Source organism: Pseudonaja textilis, chromosome 1 (genome assembly GCF_049901715.1).
Source record: "Pseudonaja textilis isolate UNSWEBS1 chromosome 1, rPseTex1.2, whole genome shotgun sequence".
Classification (NCBI taxonomy): domain Eukaryota; kingdom Metazoa; phylum Chordata; class Lepidosauria; order Squamata; family Elapidae; genus Pseudonaja; species Pseudonaja textilis.
The window spans coordinates 216,940,451-216,965,387 of record NC_141990.1 but is presented as its reverse complement, the minus strand read 5'-3'; the positions used below and the strand labels follow the sequence as shown (position 1 = coordinate 216,965,387).

General features: G+C 38.8%; 1 protein-coding gene across 2 annotated transcripts in view; it reads right to left on the bottom strand.

The window, feature by feature from the left end:
• The window catches only part of CNTNAP5 (contactin associated protein family member 5), a 402,137-nt gene extending 379,359 nt beyond the window's left edge, over positions 1-22,778 (bottom strand). Inside the window, exon 1 of one of the 2 annotated variants that reach the window (XM_087920476.1) lies at positions 22,318-22,778. In XM_087920476.1, the coding sequence (XP_087776602.1) occupies positions 22,318-22,399 (82 nt within the window). In that variant the 5' untranslated portion in view covers positions 22,400-22,778. The remainder of the gene's footprint in view (positions 1-22,317) is intronic. The other variant, XM_087920475.1, reaches the window with a different exon arrangement.
• Between the last annotated feature and the right edge of the window lie 2,159 nt (positions 22,779-24,937).

Here is a 24,937-nt window from a genome sequence, read left to right as displayed (position 1 = left end):
TTAAAAATAGGGGTTTGACATCTAATAAAAATATGCACTACACAAACAGCCCCCTTTTACAGCAGTTCAAAAATAGGACTGAATATGCCAACCAGGAAAAAAAACCTGGACATAAAAATACAATATGAATATGCAACAGAAATATCTGTCAATTAAAATTAGAGCATTACAAGTTTATGCATATCATCTGCCAGTTATTGTTTTTTTTTTCAATGGAGTATATAATTTTAGGCTATGAAAGTAAACAGAAAACCAATACTGATAGAAGATAGAAAATGTCATGCCGATACTGCTTGGCCAAGTAGTACATTGTCTGAGCAAATATAGGCTGAATCTGCTTGTAATGTTCAATGGATTTCCATTTTGATAAGTTTGAAGTTCAGTTAAATATTATTTTCAGGATACAAATGCTGTTGATGACATCTAATTACCACTTTATTGTTGAGCTCTGATAGAAGTCATTATAGTCTATAATTTTTTTCCTTTTATATAGTGTATAATGGTGATACATTAGTCAGAGTCTATAGTTTTAATACAGTACAGGAGAACCTCTGGTCACAAATGCTTCTGACCATGACAAAATTGGGTTCCAATTTTCACAAAATTTTTGAATCTGGTCATGAACACATGCTCAGGTGGTGATCAAACATGACCCCTGACCCAGAAATTCCTGAAGACGAAACATTAGAAGACGAAGAAATTGCCAAAGTTATAGAATGAATTATGGTCATGACTAGAGGTTCTACTGTAGTTGTTTGGCTGCCAGTCCATTTGGCTCATATTTGCATGCTATTCAGGCGTGTACCACAGGGGACGCACCAGCTCCGCACTCAGAATGGCTAACACCATTTTGTCGAAACATCTGGGCCTTTTTTCCTCCACCAATATCACCTCACACTCAGGCATCACATTCAGGCAGGTCCGGCATCAGTAGAGTTTGTACTTCGTATTTTTTTCCCTTTGGATTTCCCCGGATGTGGGTCAAACAGAATTACAGAATATATCCTTTGTAAACTCATTTTAAATTATGAGTGATTGCTATGTCTTACTTGTTCCTTACAGCCATTACAAGCATGTAGGTGTTCCTTCTTTTTGATGGTATATTAAACTCCAAAGGGGGTCTTTCATCAAATGAATGTGACACCAATGTCTTTGCCCATAGTCACTAGCCCTCTTGGAGTGAAAATAAAGAGAAAGAGATTCATCTCAGATCATCCGTCAACTTCATTAAAGGATTACTGTCTGTGTGACAAAAACAGCTGGAGAAATGGAAACCCCATTGTGTGTGCTTCCCATAATCACAAGGGTAGGCCTTTTGCCCAAATACATTAATGAAATCTTTCACTATGAGTATCTTGCCCTTGATAATAAGCAGATTCTTAATTATAGGCTCTTTGTTCCCTCAGCTATTTCTTTAGGAAAAAGTAATCTATGCTTTCCTCTGCCCCCAGATATTTAAGAATGAACTTAGTGACCGATGAGTCATCACGTTCTGTTTTGTTTTTTCCCCATTGGGCTAGGATGGAAAATCGAATGCGTGAGAAAAGAAATGGTACAGTGTAAATTTGATTCTGTGGGATCCTTGGTGCTCTCTGATCTTGGTTGTTTACTTGCAGACATTTCATTACCTAACCAGGTAACATCATCAGTGCCAATCAGTGTTGGTTTTGTTCTCTGCTTATATACAGTAGCTTGCCCTGCATGTGTTGGTGGGGGTGTGGTTTTTCTCCTTGGAAATCACACCACCATTCCTCCCTTTTCAATCAAGGGGGATACCACACCAGATTAAATTTCCTTGAAGCCTGGCTGAAGATTCTGAAAGACAGCTGAAGCAGCAGGATGAGGAAAGAAAAAGAAGAGCTAGAGTTTACAAGAGACTGCCCAGGTTTTCCCCCTAAACACATATTCATGGACTCAAATGTTGGAAATGGAGAAAGAAGAACTGTTAGGAGGAAAAGAAGAAAGTACTGAAACAATATGGAACAGTGCAGAGAAGGATTATCTGTTAGATCTATTTTTGTATAAAAATTAAAGTTCAGATACCCTAAATTAAACAAAGGTTCCCCAATCTGAGATCTTTCTGATACATTCAGATGCAATCCACAAAAACATTAAATTATTTCTTCATAATATATAAAAGCCCTGGACAGATGAGCATTGAATTGATTGGATGTTCATAATTTAAAATGAGTATAATCAATCTGAGGTTGCGAGTGGAAATTCAAGTGCTTTGATTCAAGCCACTGTGAAATTACAAGGTTCAGTTTAAATATCTAAAAGCAAAGGGTTCCAATTTTCATTTGAAATATTTTTAATCTGGTTTGGAGAGGAATGAAAAGCCGAAGATGTTCGCTTTAGGTTCAAAAATCTATTTTCATCTATTTATCTTGCTTTCATTCTTCAGCCAAAGAATCAGAACAATCTAAAGAATAATGTCTAAATACCAAAGGATACCTCCTCCAGGTTTTTTCTTTTCTTTTTAAAACTGCTTTTCTAATTGTGGGCTGTGGAGATTCTGGAATGACAACAAACAGCATGGTTCAGTTGAGAATGCGAAGAATTGAGAAGTATTTGCAAATGTTAAAACATTCAAGATGATATTGTATCCATGGCAGTAAACATCATTTATGTTGATCTGAATTTCTTTCCCCTTAGAAAAAAAATATATATCCAGGACTAAAGAGTTCTGCCTCTTAGCTTAGTTTACATTGTACAGCAAAATACTGTCTGCGCTGTCTTTATAAACTCAGTAAATTCCATTTATATAGTTCTCATAGTTTATTGAAATTGTCCCAGAATTAAAAAAAAAGATGGTTCCAGAAATAAAAACTATTAAATGTTTTCTAGAAATATGAATAGGGAAGGTGATCTTGTTACAAAAAAAGGTCTCCTCATTAACTGGTATAAAAGCTTCCCATAATGGAAGAAGGCCACTTATGGAAAAATTCATGAGACATGTTACATGAGACATGAGAACTGCTTTCAACATATTTCTTCTCAATGCACTTTCTAATATTTCTTCAAAATAGCTATTTCTATTTTCCCTAGCTCCTCAAAGATGCATAAGCCTTTTGACCTTTATTAAGTATTAAAAACTGTGTTTATTGAATAACCCCTACACAAGCAATTTGGCTTCAAATTTAAGTTATATTTTTACCAGTAAAATTACAGGAGAGAAGAATGGAGCAAATCTGCCTTTTAAAATGAACTGTCCCCCCTCCACTCTTATTGAATGATTTGTGAGATTAACTTTTATAATGATTATTTTTGTACATAAAATTTTACTTTGTTTTCTAGACAAGTAAAGTTGCATCAACCAAACTTGATTGCAGGAAATACGACTTCAGAAACATGGTGGTCAATGTCTGGAATACTCTACCTGACTCTGTGGTTTTTTTCCCCAAACCCCAAAAACTTTAACCTTAGACTGTCTACTATTGACCTCACCCCTTTCCTAAGAGGTCTGTAGGGGGCGTGTATAAGCACGCCAATGTGCCTACCGTCCCTGTCCTATTGTTTCTTTTATTTTTCTTATATGTACTCATTTCATGTATTCATAACTATGTATATACTTATACTTATTATCTTGTAAGCAATTGACAAACCAAATAAAATAAAATAAATCAATCATTCTTGACTCATAACAACACAAATTCAACTCATTTCTCCGGCTGGGTATTAAACCTTGGTTTTGACAATCACATTACTTTACCTAAGGAGCTCAGCAGTATTCTATATAGCAGTGATGGCTAACCTTTTTATTGTTGTGTGCCAAAAGTGCACACGTGCGTGTCTGCACCCATAATGTGTGCATGACCCCCCCCTGCTCACTCCGATCCCCTGTGCATGTGTGTGCGACCCCCCCCGTCTCCCTGCACATGCATGCATGACCCTCCCGTGCCCCATTTTGGGCCTAGTAGGCCTCCCTGCAACCTCTTGGGAGCAAAAATGGGCGCAGGGGAAGTGTGGCATGTCCCCCATGGCCCGTTTTTGCTGCCAGGAGGCTGCAGGAAGGGCTACTGGCCCAAAACAGGAAGTGTAGATGGGGCTGCACCACACCTCCCCACGCACTCTTCCACCGCCCCTGTGCATGGGCATGCAACCCCCCTGCACAACCCCTGCCCCCCACATATGCGCATACATCTCCTGCATACACCCTATCCTCCACGCATGGTGGCAGAGACTGAAAATCAGCTGACCAGTGGGAGTCGCACACACATGCACAGTGGAATTGAGCTGGGGTAACGGCTCGCATGCCCACAGAGAGGTGTGCCACCTGTGGCACGTGTGCCATAGATTCATCATCATGGCTATATAGTGATAAGTAATTCAAAGTAAATTTTAAAAAAATCTATACTCTATTCACTACATATTAAGTATATTATGCACTCTACATATTAAGTATATTATGCACTCTTTTTTAGGAATTCAGTAAGACTCTTTTTTGTGTTTTTCAAAAAAAAGCTTGACCATAATTGAACATGCATTTTTCCTTCCCTGAAGTTTCAAGACAACATGAGACAAACCCTCAATGCAATGGCTTATAACTTGATTTTAATAACGTATTTGGCTTACTGCATTTCTTTGGTAATGAAAATTATAAACAAGAGAGTGGAGAAGGATTAAATTGCTTCCTGCATATATCGCCTCCAAAACTGAAGTAATTAACTTCAAAAGGGTAAGGAATAATGAACCAGTGCTGGAAAATAATTCCAGGTCTGAGAAATCTTTTTCTAAAAAACAGAAATGAACCAAGCCTAGGTGGCTAAGTAAATCTTTCTTATAAGAATTCCAAGGAGAAAAGGTCAGCCTGAAACTCTCCCAAGAATGCCACTTTATAAAACCTTAGAAACACCACAACCTGGAATACTGCGACCAATTTTGGTCACTACACTACAAAAAGATGTTGAGACTTTGGAAAAAGTTCACAGAAGAGCAACTAAGATGATCAAAGGCCTAAAACCAGTGGTGGGATTCAAATTTTTTTACTACTGGTTCTGTGGGCATGGCTTGGAGGGCATGGCAGGGGAAGGATACTGTAAAATCTCCAGTCAGAAGTAGTATTTGCCGGTTCTCCGAAGTACTCAAAATTTCTGCTACAGAACTGGTCAGAACCTTCTCAATACCATCTCTGCCTAAAACATATGAATAATGGTTTCAGGATTTGGGTTTGTCTAGTCTAGAGAAAAGAAGAACTAGAGGTGACATGATAGCAGTATTCCAATACTTGAGGGGCTGCCACAAAGAAGGGGGAGCCAAATTATTTTCCAGACTACCAGAGGGTTGGACAAGAAACCATGGATGGAAACTAATCAAGGAAAAAAGCAGCGTGGAATTAAGAAACTTCCTAACAGTGAGAACAATTAATCAGTGGAAGACCTTACTTTCAGAAGTTGTGGGAGCTTTATCACTGGAGGTTTTTAAGAAGAGACTGGACAGCCACTTGTTCGAAATGGTACAGAGAGCAGGGGCTGGACTAGAAGATCTCCAAGGTCCCTTCCAGCTCTATTCTATTCTATCTATTATAAGGTATTGCTCGGACAATTGTTCTCTAATTCCAGGGAAAATCCTTAGTGAACTACTAGAGTAGGAAAAGCACAAGTTGGTTGGAATAAGCATGAAAACCTTAACTTCAGAGCTGCCTTTCCATGTAGAGGCATCCACAGAATCTCTTTCCTTCACCAAAATGACAAACAGTGTCTGGAGGGAATGATCAAAAAGGTAATAATGGTAGTCACTTGGTGTGAAGCAAGCTCCATCTGTAATGCGTGTTCTGTTGCAACTGCCATTTACACTCTTTTGGCCTTACCCTGTGCACCCACCCTGTGAGAAAATGAGCATGTCACCAACACAATGAGAGTTCTGCCCCCTCTTGTCACAATGTTTATACAAAAGGGCAGAGCTTCCATCACAACAGCACAGTGCTCATTGTGTCATTGATTCTCCTGCTTATCCTCTCTCAGCACCTGCCTCTGCTTCGATGTCTGAAGTGTCCTTGTAGACAAAGCTGCCATGTTCTGAATTACAGACCTTGGCTAGATGCTACATCTTCAAAAGATCCATACCATTGTTTTAATTTTCAGTATCTTTAGAAGGAGCACTTTAATATATAAGCCATAGTACGGTGTCATTTCATCTAGAAATGCCTTAAACAGCATGCATCTTAAAAGTGATTAGGCCAAGAGAAGGAACAATAAAATCTAATTTCTGCAGAAATTGCATAATGTCCCCTATGATTATTCAGCTAAAGAGCTCTATAGAGCCAGAGCTGAATGAACACTTGTATTGCATCCTTTATAATATGTGCAGTTAGGGATAAGGATGAGAACTATATAGTCTTATAAAGAACACTTCTGTAGCCTGGAAAGGCAAGGGTGTGTTTTGTTGCCGCCTAGTTTTGGTATGTTGGCTTGCTGGGTTGTCTTCTTTTATTGTTTTATAGCTTGTGAGATGCCCAGACCTATTGGGCACTATACAAATGATAGCAATAGCACCAGGGGTGTCAAACTTAATTTCATTGAGGACAGCATCAGGGGTGTGGTTGACCTTGGAGGGGCAGGGTAGGCATGGCTGGGTGGTCACAGCCAACAGGATGGGCATGGCCAGCTTGACATTGCTCACTTTGGGTGTGGCTGTTGTGGCCTGGGTGGGTGGGCAGATCCATTGTCTCCAGCACATGCCCAGGGGGTGGGGTGGGAATAGCCCCTTGTTGGCTCCAGAGTGGCCCCACAGATCTAAGAAACACCGTGTTCCAGCCCTTATGGCTATCACCAAGTTTTAGATCAGTGCTTGGCTGGCCTGGGTCAGGCCCAAGGCACTGGGGGCTGGTCCTTCACTGTTTCCAGGACAGCCCCACGGGGGCTTCATGGGCCAGATCTGGCCTGCGGGCCTTGAGTTTGACACCCCAACTTAGAGTAATATACCACTTCATAGTTCTTTACAGCCCTCTCAAAGTGATTTAAAGAGTCAGCATATTGCCCCCAGCAAGTTGGGTCCTCATTTTACCAACCTCTGAAGGATGGAAGACTGAGTCAACCTTCAGCCAGTTAGAATTGAACTCCTGGCAGTGAGCTAGCCTGCAGTACTGCATTCTAACCACTGCACCACCATGGCTCCCTTGATGAGATACTGTAGAAACAAAGATAGAGAAGATATAATAGAGATAGACAGTTATGTTGGTTAATGTGCCCTGCTAGAAAGTGGAAAATGGTGAGCTGTAGTCCCATATTAGTCATGAAGCCAGCTGGGTGACTTTGGGCCAATCACTCCCTCTCAGCCTTAGGAAGGAAGCAATGGTAAACTTTATTGAAACCTTGCCAAGAAAAGTGCAGGTATAAGTCCAGACAGTCATGAGGAATCCACAATGTGTGTGTGTGTGTGTCTTTAAGTCATTGTGGATTCCTTGTGACTGAACAATCTCTATATTTCTATCCTGTTTCTATTCCCAATACAGATGATGATGATACACATAAATACAGGGTTAAAATATGCATTATAAAATAATAGCATTAGTAACTTTTCAGGACATCATAAACATTAAAAATGTTAGGGCAGATCATATGTGCAAGTAATATAATTTGATTATTGGAAGCAAAAGACAATGAATTTATTTATTTATTTATTTATTGCTCAATTTCTGCTGTTAGGTATGACATTAAGTGGCCTCTAGTTTTGGGGATGGCATCATTCCCCTAAATCATCTGGTAAATTGACCTCTTTTTGAGAGGCCTGAAATTTAGTTTTTATCTCCTCCCCCCCCCCACCCCCCAAAAACCCTCCTGTAAGAGTAATCTCATTTATACAATAGTTCAAGGGTTAAAGCTAAAGGGGTCTTTTATAATTCCACAAAGCAGTGTTAGGAAGGAAGATATAATCATTCAATCTCAAACTCAAACTAGAGAGATGGAGAGGGCAGGTATCACAACAGGAAAGGTCTGCTCCTAGGTCCCAAAAGGGGACACTGTGTAATTGATAATTAATAATAAATTTGTAGTTGGAAGACTATTGGTAATCAGTGCAGTGCAATAGAGAAGAGTATTAAATGGCACACCATGGAATACCAGTAACTTTCATTGCTACTTCACTCAGAAACAGTTTCAGCTCCCAAGTAGTCTTCAGGGGAAGCTCCATGTAGAGCACATTGGAACAGGCCTCCTGGTCCAGAAATTGATGCAACTAGTGTACAAAATATATCTGTCCACCAAGAAAACTTATCTGAAGTGCATAAATGCACTTCAAATTTATGTTGGAAATATGTGAAACATGAAGTGTCATTTTATCATGCCGGACTTAATTAAAAAGTCAGAGAACTTTGGCTTCAAATACACACAATGATACAACAACAACAATAATAATAGTAATAGTAATATTGAAGTGCAACCAGAACTTGTCTTGATTAATGGACAGGCAATTAGAAAAAAGTTATAAAAGATTGTTTTTATAAATAACTACTGCAAGATTATTATGTGCACAAAAATGGAAGAATGGTTGGCGAAGATGACAGAATTAGAAGAGATGGCAAAATTGATTTGTTTAATTAGAGAAAGGACAATAACAACATTTATTAGTGATTAGAAATTCCTTGAGGATTTTTTGCTAGAAAAAAAATCTTATGATTTATAGGTTTGACGATCGGAGAAGGCAGACTATAGAAAGAAGAAAATTATGTTGTAATCTTAGACAGACAGCGCAAAATATAAATGTATTTGTACCTACAGTTAAGAATATTAGAAGCTGCTTCTTTATAACTTTTCCTTTCCTCTCTTTTTCCTTTTTTCCTATTCTCTATTTCTTTCTTTATATTTCTTTTCACTTATTACCTTTCAGTAATTTTGATGGTGCTTGTTCATTTTAAAATTTATCTCTCTTTCTACACAAACACACATAGAAAGAAAGAGAAAGAGAGATATTATACACACACACATTCACACACATGGTGCTTCTTGCTTCTATGAGCCTAGGAATGTCTCCCCGCCCCCGCAAAAAAAATTGCCCACCTATCCTAAACAGGGAAGTACAATAAAATCCTACTGAAGACTATAGATTTTAGCTCCATAGACTAAAATACCCAAAGTGACTATGACCTCTTAGGAAGAACTTAACTCTGTTCTTCCCCATTCATGACCCATAGAATAGAATAGAATAGAATAGAATAGAATAGAATAGAATAGAATAGAATAGAATAGAATAGAATTCTTTATTGGCCAAGTGTGATAGGACACACAAGGAATTTGTCTTGGTGCAAATACTCTCACTATACATAAAAGAAAGATACATTCATGAAGAGTCAAGAATCATAAGGTACAACACTTAATGTAGTCATAGGGTACAATAAGCAATCAAATCATACTAGGAAATCAGTCACAAAGAAATGACAACTATTGCAGCACTCATAAATCAAAGATTTGAAGGCACTTAGTTTGCCTCTTAATCCTATTTTTCTAATTCTAAAACATACAAAAATTGGGTTTAACAGCCACCCTTTCCACCTTGTTGTTTCTGTTGCTGCTTCTAATCTTGTGTGCCACCTGCTTATTTTTTTATTATTATTTTCTCCACTAGTCCAGAAGGGGAAAAGGAGACCTGAGCAGGTGACAATGAAGTACAACGGTGGATACATAGTACATAGTAGACCTTGTCATGGCAATATAACATTCCATGCTTAGCATTACCAAAGTTTAAATTGCATAAACAGCAAGGCTGTCATCTTCAGCCAAGCCTTGGGGAGAATGTGGAGAAAAGACACTGGTGAGAAAAGTTGCTCAAAGCTTTGTTCAGGGTTAACTATTACATAACTATTGCCAGGGTTTCTACTACATAGAAGGCAGTGTAGGTTGTCCTTGACTTATGACTGATTGCTTAACAACCAAAGCTATGATGGACCTCCCCCCAAAAGCTACCTATGCCTCCTTTTCAAAAGTTATGTCTACTACACTCCCCTCCTTGCAGTCACATGATCACATTTCAAGGACTTGGCAACCAGCTCACATTTATGACCATTTTCAATATCCCGCAGTCACATGAGTTCAATTTATGAAGTTGTTATATCCATTTACAGTATTTACTTTTGATTTTCTAGCAAAAAAATGCTTTACAATCTTTACTTCACTTAATGACCGTCAAAAAAACCTGTCAGAACTTCAAGTTAGATCATGTGGTCCCTTGACTTACAATTGCAATTACTTACAATTCAAATTCCAAGTTGAATCGTGATCGTATGTTGAAGACCACATGCATGAGAGAATATTCTCCAAGCAGACTTACTTACCTATTAAAATTAGGATGATACTTGGTTTAACAAGTAGTGTTCTTGTTGCAAATGAACTTGGGGTAAATATATGACAGACTTAGGTTTTCAGTTCTACAAAAAAAAAAACCCACTAAGTGCAGGGTCTAATTCAGCTAATCAGTGCTGAAAACAAAGGAAGCCACTGACAAATGTGAGACAGGCTTGCATGTGTCCACCCACTGACCTTTGAAAAACCAAGCACAAATTACAACAAGTAGTACTACTACCCTTTGCTCCCCACCACACTAATAGAATGCAGATCAAAGCGTAGGAAAAAAAATGACCAAAGCTTCTAAATATTTCATTAGATTATTTTTTTTAAATGTCTAAATGGATTCTTAAGTTCACCGTCAACTTCCTTTCAAGTTTCTTTAGGAAGATTTGCTTTAATACAAATTGAGTGTGCCCTAGCCATCCTCTTTAGAATTCTAGCCTCTTTGGTTACTGCCTTAGAAATTATTAGCTATTGTTTATATTTAAATGTCTCTTGAAATTAATGAAAATCTGCACAGCATGGGTTTCTTTTCTTTTCTTTGCTATGCGTGTAGATACTCTAGCAGGGTAAAACACAATCTGTCAGAATGGTACCTGCAGTCCCCCTCCCTTCCTTAAGCTCTCAGAGTAGAGAGATATGAATGCTGCAATATGTCATGTTCTCCATGTATGAGGTTCTGCCTGGCCCACTTTCACCCTGCCCCCCAAACATGGAAGGGACAAATATTTATATGGTACATATCCAAATATCCTAAACAATGTATATGGTTATACTGACCTTATTAAGGTTCGTCAATCAGAGGTATATTGGACCAATTCCAATAAAGCTGAAAGTACCTTCTGGTGGTCAATATAGTTGGCTAAAATAAGTTATTTCAATCTATTTGTAGCATTCAGAGAACCAAGTAGGGGGAAAAAATTAATGTTTCTCATATTCTCTGCCTGGTATTAGCTGGCACTGTCATCTGTTGGCATTTGGTAATGTTTTGCCTAGAAAACAATCCTGACCTTTCCATGTTGTAAAATTTGTGATAGGGAGTAAGGGAAGAGGGGGACAGGGAAGAGGAAGAGGAGGAGGAATTTATATTATTAGGAATTTGCATCTTATATTATATTATGTGTTATATGTTATATGTTATATGCTATATTATATTATATTATATTATATCATATTATATTATATTAGTCTGCTGACCAGATTCAGATATAAAGATAGCCCATAGCTGACTATTACAGATAGGCTGTTCCAACTGTTGTGAGTAAAGACACTAGTTTATTTTAGCAAACAATATTTTTTAGATGAAAGCAGTCTTCTGTATGCAAGAGAGCTATAATTAGTGCTTAGAGGAAAGCTTTGATTTCATTTTTGCATGTATAACTAAAGAATAGAAAGGACATAGCATTGGCAGAAACTCCAGGCTTGTGCAGGCTTGTTTCCATAACCTTAAACCATGATTTCCTATTAATAGCCCCTCTGACTAATTCTGCATTAATTCCATTTGTATGCAAATGCCAGCATAATTCAAGTTTAAAAAATGTATTTATCCCTCTGCTATATTCTCAGGGACTACTGGCAAAAAGGAAGAGGATTGCAAGAATCACTAGACGCTATTTCTTCCCCAATGGGTGTTCCACGTGATATGACACACCTGCAGCAAAGAAAATAGCTGGTCCTTCCTACAGATGGAAAAGGTTGTTTCTTTTTACACCACTATGTATACAGGTGGTGTCTTGAAGGTGATGAGAGCAGAAAAGGGACACAGACACCCATGAGTGTGTTTACCTGCTACATTTATCCAAAAGGTTGTGTTCATAATTTTCATATACATGAGATTCTGTGGGTAAAGCTCTATGGGAAGGGCTTATGGAAAAATTGTAGGTATGGGATGAGGAGACAATGAGAGCTGCCTGGAAAAGCCAAGAATATATCAAAAGGAGAGCCAGCTAGAGTTGGACATCATCTATGCACTAACACTACCTCCCAGTGACAAACAACTATTGGCAAACCCTAAGTATTTCCAAATTTAGTAGGATTTTATCATTGACATGGCTGAATATCCCGTGTCCAATTTTGAGGCAAAGGCATAAATGTATATTCGCAGGGCATAAATGGTGAGAAGGAACGAGGAGTTGGAATGACTATTTCAGAAGGTCATTCACTACTCTTGTTAAACAAATGTGGAATTAATCAAAACTGGGCGGTACAGGGACAAGCCTACATCGCGCAAGTGATATCTTCTCATCCACCACCTTCTTCCAACATACTTTTGTCAGCCAAACTGCTTTTAAATGACCTCCAGGTTGCCTTCTCTCCTTTAGCTACAACAGGGGGGAGTCAAAGTTCCCCATTACCTTTAAAATGTATTCCAGAATTATTGGAAGAGAATATCTGTAGCTCTGGGTTGAACTTTAGAGTCCTTGATGCTCTCTGAGTTTGGTTGTTTGCTTGCAGATATTGGATAATGAAATGTCTGCAAGCAACCAACCAACACCAAGGATTCCACAAGAATTATTAAATAAGGTAGGCTAGTGATGTGAGCATTTGAGAACGCTGTTCAAAGGTTTAGAAAATACTTGTCAGTACCAAAAATGTCACAAAAATTTTGCTAAAAAAATAATAACAAGTAGGTTCTTATGAATCAAATCAACCTTTATTGTCAGAGTACAACATGTGTACAAAGAGCCTCTCTTCCTTTATGGAAGCAAATCAACCCCAAATCCTAAAATGACTTCAAGGAATCTTTTCACTTCTCTTCCTGTGTGTGTCCTCCCCTCTTCTATGTTTTGATAGGATAGTTTGTGGCCAGGGATGAGAGAAGAAGCCTACTGAACATCTGTCTGTCAGGGCCATTTCATTATCATGCTCCTGAATTTGTGGTGGTTATTCTTTTTAAACTGCATAACAGCTTGGATAGTTAAAAATAAAATATGGCACTATTTTGGCATCCACTGTGTTCTCTTGGTTCTGCGCGGCACTGTTGTCACCACTTAAAACTCAATCAATTCTACTGATCTGCAGAACAGATGGTAGAACTGGCCCATAAGAATCTGTGCAGAGCAATTAGAAAAAGCAAGGAAAGGATTAATACAAGTGAATTAATTATCAGTGACATCTATCCAGCACTGTACACAGGAGTCTGTCTGTTTCTCAGATGCATGTTGATTGCTTTGATGACACTCTCTTCTTCAAGGGCTAGGGCCTCTGAGATTTGACTGGGAAAGCAGAGTTTAATTACATGGGGAGAAACCCCATTGGGGTTACCTATTTCAGATGAAGTCTTTAGAAAATGGCTTGTTTGCTTAAACTTAGAAGGCTTATGACAAATTTGGCTCCGAATGAGGTGAACACAAAAGCTCTGTCTTGAATGGATCTGCAGACACTGTAGTTAGACAGCAGCAAGTCAGAACCAGACAGGGATCCCCATTCATATCATGATGATGAACTTGGTGGGGAGTTAAGGCTAACTGGGATCAATGGAGTTATCATTAGAGCTGTATCAAGATTACTTTGACAGAGGTAGATAGTTACATTTGCTCCAACTTATCTAAGCCATTGCTTTTTTCTTCTTCTGTTGCTTGCTTTCAAAAATTAGAGCCACTGCTGTGAAGCTCTGTTTGGGATAGTTTATAGGGAATGATTAAAAAGAACCACACACACACACACACACACACACACACACACACATGATTTAAGTGAGGTCAGGATGATGAGGGGTCCTCTCACATGAACCAATCAGGGAGGCACAATTGGCACAATCCAGGACACATTTGCACATGTTAAGTCTTACTAATTCCAATGAGTCCTTAGTGTATTTGTCTGTACACCAGATTGTGGACATTATCTCTGAGGAAAAAAAAGAATAATCAGGGAGTTTTAGTGTTCATTAACCTACTTTTCTCTATATAATTTATAGACAATAGACACAGTGATGGTTTCTCAGCTATGAGAAAATTGCTGACATAGAAATAAAGAAAATCAATAAACATTCTTTCACATATGTTCATTAGTAAACAGTTTTTCAGGTTTTACAAAACAAGGACAGAATCTGCTCACAAGGAGATAAATGTGCCAAAAATCAGAGCAGTACATAGAAACGAAGTCATACCAAATAGTTTTATTTGACTCTTACATATTTGTAAGCATCTCAGAGTCACTGAATATGAGTGGGAAGCCATATAAATTCTGTTAAATAAAATAAATAAAATATCATTTTTGGAGCATTCCCAACTGTGAGTTTTAAAACCACGCTGTGTCCACAGGCACCTCCTCTAGATCCTTCCAGTTTCCCTTCATCTATTTTATTTTATTTTCTCTTTCAGATGATAATGATGGAAAGTGGCCATCTGTGAAGCAAAACTTCAGTCTTTGGCGCCATCGTTATTTCCAGGTGTATCTACATTCCCATATTTTGAGAAATTAAAAATGCAAGTTAGATAATCTAGTGGTTAGTTTGTTTCTGGATGGATGTGCACAGTACCAAAGACAAAGCTAAGGAGAGATTAGTAGGAAGCATCTTCCAAAGAGATAAATGGATGTTTTATGGCCAGTTACCATGACACCCTTCCTATAGTAACCATTTGCAAGCATATGCAAGGAATACTCTCAAATCTGTGCCCCACCAATCCAGTCATGTTGGGCTAAAACAATATTTCAAGATCAGTTTGAGGTTCACAACGGAGCAAAGTATCCAAGAATCCAAACAAAGGTATTTCTTCAAAGGGGATTGAAGGAGAGCGGAGAAAGCCCCATGATATTAATACTCAGGCATTAATAATCAGGCAGGCATGCAAATAAATCTATAGAAATCTGGGGCCAAATTACATTTCACAGTAAGGCCAACAAATATATAGGAAGTGAATTAACAAACGGAAAAGGCAGGAAATTTTAACTACACTGCCTTGCCAGTGAAGCAGTTATAACTCTGATATTCTCTATATCTACTTTAAATGTAGATTCAAAACACTAATAATCTCTGATCATGGATCTCCTACATTTTATGTAGTTTAACCATTATGTAGAAATATGTATAATGTAATTAAACTTCATTATAACTTCCTGTCCTGATTGCCTTTCAATTTATGCCTCTGCTAAAGATATTTATCCAGAATTTCCTATTATACTGCTAATAAGGGTGAAAAATTGGGGTACCAGACATTCTAATAAGCTGGTGCCCAGCTACCAGAATTATTTTGTCACCTATCCAGCAAACGGACAAGCTTTAAAGCTCATGGCATTGCTTCCCCAGTCTCACTTTTTCTGTACGTACGGCACTCTCAAAATGTTCAACACTATGAATATTCTGAATGAATTGGTAAAGGTTTCCTCAGTTTTTGGAATTCACTTTTCCAAAAAAGTAGAACGTTGTGGAGTGGAAAATGACTAAATTACTCCGTACCTAACACAATAAAAGAAAAAGTGGGAAAATAAACCTTATCATTTCTTCACAGAGAGAAAAAAAACTGGTCTAGATTTATTTACTTTGCTACCTTGTCTTCTTTTCATGCAAACTCTACTATCTCTTAAAATTTTCTAAAGGCACAGCCTTGAGGCTTTTTTTATTTTATTTTGTTATGATATTAAAAATACTTACTTACATTTGTCACTGTTTATTATTCAAGCTCTCATTCGGAAAATGACCCAGCAAACTCTGAGATACAATCTAAGAAAATGAAGTATTAAAAAAATATGAAAAGAACACAATTGATTCTGTTTAGAATATGGATACCACATAGCCTTATGGGGTAGTGTTAAATGTTGTGTTTTACAGCAATAAGGTGATATTCCTTAAGAGTGGGAGGGTGGAATAAGAACATAGACAGCAGATTAGAAAATGAGGGACAGAGTAGGGTAGCAAATATTGGGATCGTGATCAATTACCTGCCAAACTCCACCATTTCTCCTCCACCAAACCAGATTTTGGTTCATCAAAATTGAAGAAATGTTGAACGGTCAGAATCCATTTAGATTTGTACCACGTAAACTTTTAATTTTGAAGGTTTCAAAATTAAGCAAATGAAATCCAATTGTTTCTTTGGAACACTACTTCTGAATTTTAATATTGCTAATAGATCAAGCACATTAGCTGCAATTTTGTTATGTTCAAAAAAAGATTAGCAGCCAACTATTTGAACAGATAACATTTGGAAGCGATATGTATTCCATAACAAAATTGCTGCTGTTGTTTTGATAGTGTCAAGTATTTGATGGCTTTTAAGACAATAAATGTATTGTTGTCTACTCTTAAAGTTATGACAGAACCTGAAAGACCAACACATAATAGGACTGCAATTAAGAAACATATGAAAGAACATCACAAAAACTTTATTATTCCAGTTCAAGTGAAATAATAATTTGAACTTTAAAAGTAAGTAGAAGGGATTACAAATATCTACAATAGAAGTAGAGCAACTCTGGGAAAAGAAAGCAAATATAGTGCCAGTAGTGATAGGCAACTTGGGTGCAATCTCAAAATAATTGGAGCATCACTTGAACACCATCAGTGTTGACAAAATCGCCCTCAGTCAATTGCAGAAGAAGCTTTACTTGGATCAGCTCAAACTTTTTAACATCATCAAACAACAACATCTGCATTTACCAGGTCCTTGGGAAGTACTCAATAGGGCAGGGGGGGAGGATGCCACATACAGTATAAGCATCTGGCTGACTATGTGATGAACAATAATAAGAATAAAAATACGAGCTCTGGTCTGCTTATTATCACTTCAGTTGCATTTTCCATAGCTGATCTTTTAATACATCTACTTGCATGTTTTCATCAAATGAAAGTAAGCATTCACAAACCAAGCCCCTTTCTATATGCTCAGAGAGCAACAAAATCCATTAAGAAAGTGTGGGAGGGGGAGAAGAAAAAGTTATGGTTTTATCTGTAGAAACTGGTCTCTCTACTTTCCTGGTTGATATTGAAACAATGTCCTTCTCCAAGTTTACTCTGACTTCACAGTGACTATAATACAACACAACTTCGATAAAACAGGTCACAAAATTACTGCAGTATGGTAAATCATTACATCATGGTAATCATTATATGCTGGACGGTGGGATTTTCCCCCCTAAATTTCAACCTCAGTGTTTCTATATAATCTTGTTTAAAACATATTAGCCATTAGATAGAAAAGACTGCCACTGTGTAGATTGCTTCAACTGCATACATAGAGTAGGACAAAGTAGATTTAGCATCCTCCTATCACACAACAAAGGATGTCACATCCAAGCGCATATCAGGAGCATTGCCTCCAATCCTACAGTAGCATCCTACAATAGCATTGCCTCCAATCATACAGTAGCATCCTACAATAGCAGAAACAAAACTTCTAGTTGTGTGGTTCAGTCCATGTGCATCTGTTGACACATCACTTCTGTTGTTTTATCTCAAGAAGCAGATATTTTCCCCTCCCTTTGCAATTATTTCAATTTATCCAGAATCACCAGAAAGATCTCCAACTGCACGGAATTGGCACGGAATGCCTTATTTGGATGCATATATGGACAAACTTGCTACAAACTCCATCTTCCAAAATTACTAAAAAAACAAAAACAATAAAAGTATGTATGTATATATGTATGTATGTATGTATGTATGTATGTATGTATGTATGGTATGTATGTATGTCTAGCTGTGTTTAGGTCTTTTCCCATGTAAGATTAAGAGTATCTTGGTGACGTTTTGGTGAGGTCCCACTCGCCATCCTCAGGCTGGTGCTTTCAGCTTAGTGCCACCTAGACCTACATACCTGTACCCATGAAAATCTACGAAAACATATATATTTGTTTTCTTAAGTTTTCGCGGTATTTATATGTATGGTATTCAGCTTTGTTCAAGTATTTTCCCACGTCATTATAGTTGTGCTTTTAAAGTTGTAGCAATGTTTCGGCAGAATCTCATCTGCCATCATCAAGCTTCTGTATAGTGTTCGTATAGACTGTATAGACGAACATTATACAGAAGCCTGATGATAGCAGATGAGATGCTGCCGAAACGTTGCTACAACTTTAAAAGGACAACTATAATGACGTGGGAAAATACCCGAACAAAGCTGAATACCAAACATACATATATACATACATACATGAAAGCTTCTAGAAAGGTTTCTAGAAAGGTTAAGCAGAACGTTCTTATAAGCGAACAAGGATATCACTATTAAAATCATACCCATTACAAACATGATAAAATAGAAATACATACTAATGAATGCCATATCTATTTTCCAGCAATTAGAATCCTGGGGAGAAATCTCATTACTATTGTAGTAATCTAATAACGGGCTTTGGTGGAGCAAGACTGAAATATTTATGGAAATACAGTGCATTAGGTAAAGTGATTTTTGTAACACTGTCTATTGACCTTCCATACAGCCCATTGTTGAAATTACTAAGAAAATAGCTCAGGAAATGCTATAATCAAGTTATATGCTGATCAAGCAGATAAACAAGCAGCAGAATCTCTTTTTAATGCAGTGTACCAAGAATCAAAGAAATGAAAGATAGGATGTAATCTCACACATGGTAAGGAAACAGATAGCTCTGTCTGTCTCTCACACACAGACACCTACACACAGACACAATCAGATTATCCATTTCCAGGATAAACAGAGTTAAGCAAGCATTAAAGATGAGAAGTAAACGTGTTAGGAGGAAGTAACACACACACACACACACACATTGCTTAAACTAACACTATTCATTATTCTTTCTCACAAATTATCCTTGCATACATATTAATTCAAACACTGATATTTTGCTGTTCTTTACTTTAAATATAGATCTTATTTTAAATATGCTCAATGATAGTTTGTATCAAAATAGATGAGATGAAGAAAAATCTGCCTTAAAAAATACTGGGAACTGTATAAAGGCTATTTCTTATCCAGTTGGCACATCAGATACCAAATATTTTCCACAGAATCCTATGATCTGAATTGACTAATCTATTAAAGTCTTGAAAAGTACACCTTCACTCAGAGGTTAGATCTAAGTGACCTTTCGCTGATCCCTTCAGAACTCCGATTCTTCTTCTTTTCTGAAACTGCCAAGAGCTCAGTTTCCCAACAACAGAGTTTGACTTTTAATCATTACAATTTATTTTCTGTTAAACCCAGATTTTTTCCTGTGTATTTAAACTGACAACTTATATGACAGGCAAAAAGGTAAACTGACTACCGTAGCTAAGGCTTTGGGTATGTACTGTATTAAATATTCGTGGACTTATGAAAAACACTGATTTTTGGGGGGTTGTGGGAGCCACTGAGATAGTGGTTGCTCTGTTGAAACAATGACTAAAGTGAAGCTGAAGACATTAAAAATTTGCAGAGCTCAAACGTCTTACTGCTGTTGATGAGTTGAATATGCAAAGTTAACTCATGGATCCTCAAGCTTGGTATCTTCCTTTGTGATATTATTTCAAATAATCAAGTAATCAATAATGCTACTGATTATTCAGAGGCTTGCTATCAAATAAGCATGCAGGAATCAACCCTAAATTCACACAGATAGTTGTTCCAAAAGAGTACTTTGCATGCTTCCTGAATCATCACTTATAAAATGGAATCATTCTAGTCCTTAGATAACTGTCTACTTTCTAATGAAATAATTACGAAAGAATAGAATGAATTAAAAGATGACAAAGCATGATCTAGTGTGAAAATATCCTTATCTACACAGAGAGATTATTATTTCAGTTTTTGATTTTGACCAACACCCAGTGGAAGCAAAGGAAAAAAAGTTTCATAATAGCTGAAACAATGTTTTTGCCTATTGCCCCAAACCGTTGAAGAGTAATAATAACGGTGGGTGTTTTATGGAATAACTTTCCCAAATGTTCCTGAGGGAAAGCATCCTGCTAAATTCATTGCTTAATGAATACATAAGAATTGTATATAGTACAATAAAAGAATTGATCACTATGCTTTACAAAGATAAAATCCCAAATATTTAGGGAGCAGTTTCAGTGTTCAGTGGAAATGTTTATTGGTACGGGGGAAATTAAAGTGTCACCCAAGAAATAGTAAAGCTCATTAACTCAGAGTTTTCTTTTAACCAATATTCAAATTAACTTTATTACAAACTGGGTAATAGTAAGACTTGTTGGTTAAATCGCTTCCCACTGAGAATTCCAGAACGTTATTAAACCACATTAGCCATTACTCCAGGTAGAAAGAAGTTTTATTGCCTGCTTACTGTTTTTATTCATTAAAATCCAACCTGAAGGCACACCCACAAGAGAGTCATTCATGAAGCTTATTGTATTCCTTTTTATTCAGAGTAGTCCATTGCTTCAACTGGGTAGATATCCAAAATATATTTCTTTTAGCACCCCTTCCCCCAATTTCAAGGAAGGGAATCATAAAGGTAAGAGTGACCTCTAGCGTTCAAAAAGCTATTAGGAACTCAAGAAACGACTTATTCCTTTCCATCAAGGCATAAAGAATATAATTCATTTTGTTCCGAATATATTTTGCCTGTATTTAATGGCATTCAGTGAATAAAACACAGGCTAAATAAAACACTGGTTAAAATGTGTCCTACCAACTGGTCCAATTCTTCAAAATTTGTCCTTCTGCTCTAATCTGCATAAATTTGTGAACGGGATTAAAATCTCGCATGACTTCAGTGAACCGTTATGTTCTCAGTCACTTCTGCTAAGCACTGTTACCGACACATTGCAATGCTTCTCATGTGTTATTTTGTCCATGTCATCTTCCAAAGCAACATATCAACAGTGCATTACTCTCCAATCCAGCCAATCTGAGGAATGAGAACCCATAAGCTCAATGGGACTTACTTTCTGACTCAGCATACTTTAGCAACACTCCCTGCTCTTCGTGGATCACGGTGAGAAGTGACTCCATTCCTGGATGGAAATAAACGTCTGAAAAGGTATAGCCACGTTCCTCTCATTTGCAATGGCAATCTAAACCCACTGATGCTTTATCACACCGATTGACTAGCAATATCTAACAAAACCTATCAAATAGCAATAATGCAAGGCACAGTTCAGGTGAGGACGAAGGATTTATTTTCAAGTGAAAATCAGAATAGTCCAAGCCGTGCATGTGACATGGAAGCAGCAAGGAACCCATGAGTGATTAGTAGTTTTAAAACTATGCCAGTGCCTTTTCTTCTTAAAAAAAAAAAAAAAAACTACACCAAACTATTTGTACCTTCTTTAATTATCACATGTGCTTCAAGTCTCAATGTGGTGCTTCTTCAGCATTGAGATGGAGTTTAGTCTTCCTCAAACTGGCCATCACCAACTACTTCTAAGCCAGTAAAACATTGAACATGCTGTCCAAGGAAGGCGGGAATTATAACCTAAATATGTTTGGAGGCCACCATGTTTTATAGATGGCTGTTGTGGTTAAGCCTGGCTTGGGGAAACCCATCAGGTTAGACCTGAAGCAGCAATGCAGATACTGATCCTGTCTAAAAGAGAACAACCAGAATTACACGGGAGCAACTGGAAGAGAGCAGCAGAGACACCACGACTCTGGGATTACCAAAATAACAAAGGCATTAATCCGTTCGGAAAAAAAGGGTGTGTGTTGAATTAGAAACCTTTAAGCCAGCCAAAGGAGCCATCCTCCCTCTGCAAGGGAGACGAGACTGAAGGCATTTCCACGTTACCATCAGCAACACGGAAAACGAAGCCTTCACGCAGGGATACAAACCACCAGCCATTCATCCGAGGACCCAGGAGAAGCCAACTTCCTTTCCGACCAGACTACGCGGAGAATTGTCGCACGGGGGGGCAAAAAGGATGCTGATATTTCCGCAACTTCGTTTTTATTTTTTAAGGGTGGAAACCCAGTCGGCACCTTCCTTCTTCTCCGGCACGAAAAGTGTGGAAGAAAACAAAAAAGAGCAAGAGCCGATTTGCAGCAAAGGCTTAAGCTAACTTCACCCGGGACCCTAACCGCTGGATCTCTCGCCCCTTGTTCGGTTCCAGCAAAATCCCTCTTAGCCAACCCAGAAGAGATCTCGCCGGAAAGCGCAGGGGAAAAAAGTCTGGGATACTTACAGATAGAAGCCGCGAAGCCGCAACGCCAGCCGGCGAGCAGCAGCAAAATCACCGCGCTGAAGAGTTGGGCCCCGGGCTCCATTGCCCCGGACAGTCCTTGCCTCCTTAATCTCCAATTTTAAACCGCGGCTCCTCCGGCTTGGTTTCCTTGCCTTGGCTCATTTACTCCATCTGACATCCAGAGCCTGTTGGAAAGACAGAGGCGAGGCGGCGAGAGAAGGCGCCTCTCTCTCTCTCTCTCTCCAAAGCCTCCGCCAAAGAGCTCCTAAGCGCCAAAGGGTCAATCCACCTCCAGGAGCTGCTTTTGGAATTCAGAAAGACTGGAGCCGGAGAACTCCTTATAGGCGCAAGGAGTCCTTCCCGCTCCCTCCGCCTCCTGCTCAGCCTCCTCCCCATCCCTCCTCCCGCGCCGGCGAGAGGGAGGATCCTTTTTCTCAGCACCGCTAGCAAGCCCAGGCGATCGGCTCCGGAGTTACTGGGGAAGTTGGCTGCTCGGAGCATCTCTCGCTCTTTCCGATGATGCCCGCAGAGAGTTGGGGGCGGGGGGAGAGAGGGACACCTCGGAATGGGGAAGGAAACGCCACCTTGGAAAAGCAAAGAAAGGGGAGTTCTGAGATTATCAGAGAGGCAGGATATGGGAGGGACGATTAGCCTGGATCCGGAACGAGGCAGAGGGGAGCAATTGAGGCAGGGTTGGGAACGAGGGTGGCATGGATGGAGCATGAGCTTTGGGAGACAGGTGCGCCAAGGGGGAGGGGGCATTGCGTTGTTCACGGGCTTCCTCGGGGGTGCCCCTCGAGAGGAAGAGGCAGGGGGAGCGGAGGGGTGAAGCGGACCCAAGGGAAGGGGAGGGGTTTTCCCTCCAGGTGAGACCAACGCTCCTTCTCTGCAAAGACAAGGGCCATGCAACACCTACCCCTTTGAACGTGTGAAATGCACCCTAGCCAAACGACGGCATCTCTACAGATCAGATCCTGGCTTGGAAACTTGGTGGGGGGGGGAGACAAGCCCTACCTTTCCGTTCGACCGACAGACGGGTTCATTTGTTTGTCTCAGCTGCCCAAATTATCAAAGTGACGCTGTTTTATAAAGCGGGGGCGAGGGGGCGGCGAGGAAGTGTTAGCCTGAGACCTCCTCCTCTATACCAGTGATGCAAAGTGAAGAATATTGTCTCTGCCTTGTTACATCCGTCAAACTCTCCATCGCCGCTACCGCACTGCTGCTGCTGCTGCTGTCTTTTTTTCCAGAACCTTGGCTTCATAATTCCCAAGTCTTCGTTTTGTTGCTTTGCTTCGGTTTTGGCTCACGTCGATATCTGGCAGCGTCAAAGGCAGATTTTTTTAAAAAAAATTGTATCAACTTTAATTCTCCAGGAGAGAATTTGTTCGGAGCGTTAATGTCTTTGTTGTGAGTAATTTGCCAGTCTCCAGCCATAAGAAATATATTAAGAGAACGGTCAGGAATAATTAGGAGGTTTTTAGATCTGTACTTGCCCATACTTAAGATAGTTCGCTGAGAGTGAAATTTGCATGTTCAAAAATTGTGCATGTGAGTGTCGAGGGGGAAGAAGCCTTTGAATTGTTTCTGAAAAAAAAAAAAAAAACTACTGGATGATTAGTGTAAGGCTAATTGGATTTGCCCTGTAAAAAAACTGGGTGAGCAATAGTTGGTAGCAAAGAGAATCAGGAAACTCTTTGCTGTCATCTATTGGTCAACTGGAGCTTTGCAACCCAGATCTGGTTGCTCTAGATTTGGAAATTTGGAAAATAAAAATAAATTCAGGAACAGGAATTTGAGTTTTTAAGAGACTAGCTAAAGCTAAAAGATTGGAGAGGAGGAATGGTAATCAGAATGAGTTGGAGAAAACTGGTCTTCAGTTACATTCCTATTTTGTTTTTCCAATTGTATATAAAAGATAAAGGCTTTCATATCAGCTCCAATGTGGCAATCCCAACACAAACTGATGGGGGGGGATCATACCAGATTACTGATATCTCAGTGTCCACTAAGTAATTTTGTTTGTTCTATGCATAGCAATGTCTATGTATGTATGTATGTATGTATGTATGTATGTATGTATACACACACACACACACACACACACAAGCAAACACACACAATGGCAGACAACTACAGAAGGACTTTTATCAATCTCAGTTCCAATACAGGTAGACCTCAACTTACAACACTTCATTTAGTGACTGTTCAAAATTACAATGGCACTGAAAAAAGTGACAGATGACCATAGTAGCACCCCCATGGTAATGTGATCAAAATTTCAGACCCTTGGCAACTGGTTCATATTTATGATGGTTGCTGTGTCCCAGGGTCATGTGTGATCAGCCCCAAACTGTATACAGCCCAAATACAGAGGAGTAATTTTCCCACTTAAATGGCAAATAGATTTGGGCATATGTATCCTGATCTGTGGTGTGGTGGCCTGCAGGGTTTGGTCTTCTTTCCCCAGCATTTATTAAAATGTAAGATGATAAACCGAAGTTAAAATGGAAGGTAATCAGATCTGGAGCACTAGAGTCTCTTGTGAATGACTGAATGAATACCTGACTTCTAGCTGCATATTTGAAATCTATAGACTCTCCCTCCAATGAATTGATGACTT